Source organism: Entamoeba dispar, genomic scaffold, assembly GCF_000209125.1.
Source record: "Entamoeba dispar SAW760 scf_1105229462447 genomic scaffold, whole genome shotgun sequence".
Classification (NCBI taxonomy): Eukaryota; Evosea; order Mastigamoebida; family Endamoebidae; genus Entamoeba; species Entamoeba dispar.
In genome coordinates this window covers 11,894-17,937 of record NW_001855197.1, presented here as the reverse complement: position 1 = coordinate 17,937, position 6,044 = coordinate 11,894, and the positions used below count along the sequence as shown (strand labels likewise).

Here is a 6,044-nt window from a genome sequence, read left to right as displayed (position 1 = left end):
TCTTTGTATTTCATTTCAACTATGAATTTTCTATCATTTTATCTTCATCATTATTTCTTTTATGTCCATTATATCATATTCTCCATTTTCTATATTCTTTTATATTTCTCTTGTCTTTATATTCGTTCTTCTATATTTATTTTATCTATTCATAAGTCATATGAATAATATTTGTTATTATTATTCTTATGATATTCTTAAACCATATAATTCTGATTAATTTAAGAGTTTTCATTCATTGAAGGAATAATATGTTTATCTTCAAAATGACAAAATAAAAATACTCAAACATCGCTCTGAATTTGAATTACTACATTCAATATACTATCTACTTAGTATTCTAACACTTTATTTATAAGGAATTGATATGATATAAAAATGAAATAACAATTATTTTATTTTTAATTATTTTTATAATAACACAAATAAAAAACAAATTTGTTAAAAGATGAAATGAGCAATAAAAAAACAATACTTTATTGTTAAACAAATAAAATACTTTTATATTTATAATGATTATTTGTACTTCATAATATCTATTTGTTTCTTCTTTAAATCCCTTCATTACTCTTCTTTGATTTATTTCATCTTTCTTGTTTTATTAACTCGTATTCTGTTTTTTATTAAGTTTCTTTTTGATTTTACTCTTTATCCTAATTATATTTTTTAATTATGTGTTCTTTGTTTATCTTAGTTTGACTTTAGTTCTTTTATTCAGCTTTTTGTATATTCTTCTGCTCAAAAAGAACAATAACCTTTTTTAACAATCACTCAATAATGAAAAAATATATCTAACAAGGTTTTCTCTTCTTGATTCAAAATCATCATAACTTAATTTACTTAATAAATGAGAACAACATTGTTCATCAAACTCAAAATGAAATCCTGTGATGAGAATTTTTCCTTTTCCATACCTTCTAGTATAACCACATTTTTTACCATCTTCATACAATGCAAAATGAGTACCCTCTACTTTATTATTATTATCATCAAAATAACAACCTCCATTATAATAAACATATGCATAGGTATTCTTGTACTTTATCTTTACTATATGTGCACCTGACTCACTATTTGGTTGATATCCATCATACACTGGACCAATTGCATTTCCCTCATAAAATTTTAAGTAACGTTCTCCTTCAATAACTAATTGAGAAGTTAAAAAGAACTTAATGTTGATGATGAAAAGTATGCTCCAGCACACATCCCTAAGAACTTTCCCCCCATTGAAAACAAACGACTTAATCAGTTCAATTCCATCAATCTGAAGTTTATCAAGATAAGGTAAATCCTCACCTCCTGGTATGACTAACAAATCAGTACTTTCAATCCATTTGTTCGTCTTAATTTCTGAAGAAGAAATTTTAAAAATATTAGCACAAGGGAAAAAATGATGAAACAATTGAATTGTGTTATGAACACAAAGAACGGATGTTCCAATGTCATTATACACTCTGATAGTGTTAATCATCAAAATGAAATAAATAAAAATAAAGATTATTAATAACAATGTGATTAAAAATATGAAAAAACATGTTTCAAAAAGAGTTTTCTTCTCATTTCAAATTCACTTTTCTGATGTTCTTTAAGCATTTTACCACACCATTCTATGTCCAACTCAAAATGAGGACCAGAAAGAATAACTTTTCCTTTACCAATAGTGTCAAAGAACAAAGCATTCATTCCATTTTGATATTTTGCAAGAAAATGATTCTCTTTGTATTGATTTAAATTGTCAACAAATGAACATCCTCCATTATAATAAAGTTCTACTTTTTGATTATTTTGATAATAAATAGGAATTATGACAGCTCCTTGTTCAGAGTATTCTTCAAATCCTTGGTATATTGGTCCATGTGCAATACCATTGAAAAGTTTTAATGTTCTTTCTTCACATAGACTTAATTCATTTGGAATATCTTTATTAAATTCAATAAATGATGATGCAAAATATGCCCCTGCACAAATTCCAAGATACTTTCCACCATTATTAATAAATTCTTTCAATATTTTGACTCCTATCCCATTAAGTTTTTTGTGAAATGGACGATCAGCACCACCTGGCATAACAAATAAATCAGTTTCAGAAATCCATTTACCTTCAATTAATTCATTAGCATATATTTTTCTTATTCTAGCTTCTTGGTATTGAGAATGAAGCATTTTCATTGAATAATAAACACAAACATTAATAGTTCCTTCATCAGCATAAATAACTATAGATTTTATTGTCATAAGAAATGTTAATTCTCTTTAATCATCCAAGTTCTTTTATACTTTATCTTTATTACTTTTTAACTTAATAAATCTGCGAAAATAATTCAATTTAAAACTTCATGAAGAACTAAAAGTAACTTTTCTGCAATTTGGTGATGTGCTTCTGATGTGAAATGAACACCATCTTCTCCAACACTCATCCCATCTAAATCAACAAACCCATCTATTATTTCTTGCTTTTTCCATAATTCAACAACACTTTTTAATTGATGAACAAATTTCAATGATTCTTCAATCACTGGATTTACTGTAGATTTCCAACTTTCAAACGTACAATATTGAAGTGGTGGTGGAATTAAAACAATTATTTTTGTTTGTTTTTGAACTTTTCGATATATTGTTGTAACGCATCAATAACTTGTTGTGAAGTTGCTTTTGAAAGAATATCATTAATACATAATGCAAGGACTAATACTTTGTTTGTTGAAAATGGATTGGAGGTAATCTTTAATAAGAATTGATCATATTCTTTTAACCCATTAGTAATACCAAATGGTATGTTTTCATATTTTAATGAACGAGCAGGTTTTCCATCAACAATACAATTGACTTTTGTAAATTCTTTTTTCAATTGTTCAATTACAATATTAGAAAATCTGTCTTTGGAAGAATAACGTTTATAAGTCACAGCTTCAATACCATAAAGATTTGAATCTCCATAAAAGAATATTGAAAGTTCATTCATTAATAAAATTGTTTTTATTAGATTTAAAACTAAATTAAAAATAACAAATTATTTATTTCTGATAATAACAAGATTTTAATTGAGGAGGTGATAAATACCATTCAGTGTTAATAAATTCACTTTCTTTTGATCGTTGGGAATAGAAATTCTTTATAAAATCTTTTTGAATCATTTCACTATTAATTTTACTTTCATTAAGCACCAGAGTATAAACTATAATTGGACTAATTATTTCAAATACTGATAATGAAGATAAAGTGAGTCAAGACAAGGTGGTAATTCTACATTCTGAGTAATACAATTTTCAATGTGAAATTCCTTAACATTAATATAATTTAAATCCTTAAATGATATATGATTTTGTGATAAACCAAAACATGATACAGTTAATGAAGTCAAAGAAGTAGGAAGTAATATTAGATATGAAACTAATCCTAATATTTTTAAACTACAAAGACATGAATAATGATATGTATTATGTTCTTTTAAAGAAACATTTAATACTAATTGTGTAATTGGTAATTTCTTTGGAAGAGAATTAGAATAACATTGTAAAAATTTTAATGAACTAGGATAAAATGATTCAATACTAACATTTTTAAGAGTTTTGTTTATGTGTAATACTTTTAAATTTGTTAATGAACAAAGACTATTACATGTGTTACATGACAAAGACAAATATGTTAACATTGGACATAATGAAATTGGAAATAGTTTATTTGAACATAAAGAAAGTCGAAATAATTGCGAATAATTAGAAATTTGAATAAAATCAGTGATTGTTATGCTGTTAAATTATTAGGAAAAGATACATCTTGAATATTTTTTCCTTGAAGATATAATTCATTAAGAGAAGATATTTTATAGAAATATTTTGATTCTAGATGTGTTAGACTTATTGGTGGATTAAAATAATTGAAGAATTTGTTGATTTGATTGATTTTATGAATGTATATGAACTAAAATCCATTTTAATCTTCTTTTTACTAAATCCATTTATTTTAATATGCTCAGGATAATATTGAATTAATATTTCATTGTTAAATCCTTTTTCTGTTATTTCAAACTCATTAATTAATTGTTTATTATGAATAATAACACTATTAGACATATTATTATAACATTCTTTGTAACAAAATGTAATTCTTTTGAGAAGTTCTTTATTTTTGATGACTGATTCTAATATTTCTTGTTTATCAAACTCAATAACTACTTTCTTAATATTAAATCGATCAATGTGATTAATAAAATTTGTATCAACAAATCCTTCCATTAAAACATAACCTTTTTCAAAATGATGATATCTATTTCTAATAAAATCATTAACTCTTAAGTGATTTTTAATAATAAGTGATAGACTTGTTAAAGATATAAATTCTGAAAGATCAAAAGAGAATTTAGGATTTTTTTAATGACAATGAAGCAATTCTTTCTTTCAAATAATTATTTTTAATATTGTAGATTCTGGACTAATAACAGGAAGTCGAATTATTTTAATTTGTGATTGAATTAAAAGAAGAAATTGAATTGTTTGTTCTGTAAACTAGATTGTTTCTAGATGAGGAAATAATTTCATTTCTTTTACAAATGATTTTTGGAGTTGAAAATTACATTCTTTAGTATGAAAATATTCATTAGCTTTCTCAACAGAATATGATGGATTGATATGTAATAATTGAAGTGAATCTTTACATTTTTTTATTTATTAATGTAAACAATTCAGCTATTCTTATCCTACTAAAATATAATACAATATTTGAGAGATAAATCTCTTCAACTTGTATCTTTTTTTAATCATAATAAATGATTGATTTAAGATTAATTTGTTAACACCTTTTTGAAAAGAATTAGATTTTTGGCTTTTCATTTCTGTTTAACACTAATCTTCTTTTTTTGTTTATTTAGAATTCATGTGTGGGAGAAGTCCTTCATTCCTTAACAAATTTCTTGAAATTAAATCAGCTAGTCGAATAGGCTCTGGGATTTTATGTAAACAACATTCTTTACATATAATTACTGCTGTTGAAAGTGAAACTTTATGCCCACAACTAACAACAATTGGATTTATACTACCACCCCTACTTCTTATAACCCCACACAACACTTCTCCACTTGAAGTACTAATTGTCGTTGATTCACCTGCTTTGATTTGTGAAGTAACTATGTTAATCTCCTTCTTTCCTATCCCATCAACACATAATACAGTCTACATTGTTAGAGTTATTTGGTGAATAAAACTCAAAAATTACAAACCTTTGCAACACCAATTGACGGTATATCACAATAAATTCCAACATGAGTTGCAGAACCAAATCTTCGAGGATGATAGTATCCATTCCCATCAACAAGAACAACTTCTGGATATAACTCAGGATACTTTTCTTTACAATTGTTTAGTAGTTCATGATAAACTTCTACTTCTCTAAACCAAGAAATCCTGAAATATAAGGAACCGTAATTATTTTACGACATGTTAATGTTAATAACTCTTTTCCAGAAGGATATTCACAAATAACTAAACAACCAATTGCAAGGTTTGGGTGATTTGTTGAAAATGATATATCTAATCCCTAATCATTAATAATTTTATCATACTAACTAATAACCATCTAGTCATAAACAAAAAATAAACAAACCCCAACATGTCGTAGTGTGTCTAAAGTCCATTCATGTGAGTCTTCAAGTATTACATCTTTAGAATGTAAAATTTGATACTTTTCCCATTGTTTTTCCATTAATTAATGTTTTTAAGTTTAAACTCACTAAAAATAAAATTAAAATAAAAAGTAGTTAATTAAGTATTAATAGAACTAAATTCCTATTATTCCTGCTTCACCGGAGACTAATCCCGTCAATGAGTCTTCATCTATCAACTCTATTGAGTGTGTTTGATTGTGGTAGAATCAGTGTTCCATGACATCCATCATGTTTTTAATTACAAGGTTTTTGATTTCTTTAGTGATGTCATTTTCGATTTTTAATTGTTTAATTAATTTAATACTTTCAAAATTTATTAGCCCATTAATCGAAATTACTACTCCAATTATTTTGACATCCTTTAATTTCTCTATTTTAATTA

The 6,044-nt window shown here is 25.3% G+C and overlaps 5 protein-coding genes across 5 annotated transcripts, besides 6 other annotated features; all 5 read right to left on the bottom strand.

Moving 5' to 3' along the window:
* Window positions 1-370: 370 nt before the first annotated feature.
* Window positions 371-420: a sequence feature (AT_rich).
* Window positions 421-459: 39 nt separating this feature from the next.
* Window positions 460-522: a sequence feature (AT_rich).
* Window positions 523-564: 42 nt separating this feature from the next.
* Window positions 565-715: a microsatellite.
* A 45-nt stretch (window positions 716-760) lies between these two features.
* On the bottom strand, window positions 761-1,474 carry EDI_248240 (uncharacterized protein; the record flags this gene model as incomplete). Its single annotated transcript, XM_001739801.1, has 1 exon — window positions 761-1,474. One exon carries the CDS (start codon window positions 1,472-1,474, stop codon window positions 761-763), a length of 714 nt encoding a protein of 237 aa, XP_001739853.1.
* A 7-nt stretch (window positions 1,475-1,481) lies between these two features.
* Window positions 1,482-1,510: a sequence feature (AT_rich).
* Window positions 1,511-1,518: 8 nt separating this feature from the next.
* EDI_248230 (uncharacterized protein) lies at window positions 1,519-2,238 on the bottom strand (the record flags this gene model as incomplete). The annotated part of the gene is made up of 1 exon (XM_001739800.1): window positions 1,519-2,238. One exon carries the CDS (start codon window positions 2,236-2,238, stop codon window positions 1,519-1,521), a length of 720 nt encoding a protein of 239 aa, XP_001739852.1.
* Window positions 2,239-2,324: 86 nt separating this feature from the next.
* EDI_248220 (uncharacterized protein) lies at window positions 2,325-2,965 on the bottom strand (the record flags this gene model as incomplete). The annotated part of the gene is made up of 2 exons (XM_001739799.1): window positions 2,325-2,541; window positions 2,607-2,965. The coding sequence occupies 2 exons, from the start codon at window positions 2,963-2,965 to the stop codon at window positions 2,325-2,327; spliced, it is 576 nt and encodes a 191-aa protein (XP_001739851.1).
* Window positions 2,964-3,023: a sequence feature (AT_rich).
* An 837-nt stretch (window positions 3,024-3,860) lies between these two features.
* EDI_248210 (uncharacterized protein) lies at window positions 3,861-4,238 on the bottom strand (the record flags this gene model as incomplete). The annotated part of the gene is made up of 1 exon (XM_001739798.1): window positions 3,861-4,238. The coding sequence occupies one exon, from the start codon at window positions 4,236-4,238 to the stop codon at window positions 3,861-3,863; it is 378 nt and encodes a 125-aa protein (XP_001739850.1).
* A 624-nt stretch (window positions 4,239-4,862) lies between these two features.
* EDI_248200 (endonuclease V, putative) lies at window positions 4,863-5,700 on the bottom strand (the record flags this gene model as incomplete). Its single annotated transcript, XM_001739797.1, has 4 exons — window positions 4,863-5,171; window positions 5,219-5,346; window positions 5,490-5,535; window positions 5,602-5,700. The coding sequence occupies 4 exons, from the start codon at window positions 5,698-5,700 to the stop codon at window positions 4,863-4,865; spliced, it is 582 nt and encodes a 193-aa protein (XP_001739849.1).
* Window positions 5,701-5,746: 46 nt separating this feature from the next.
* Window positions 5,747-6,044: part of a repeat region that runs on past the window's edge.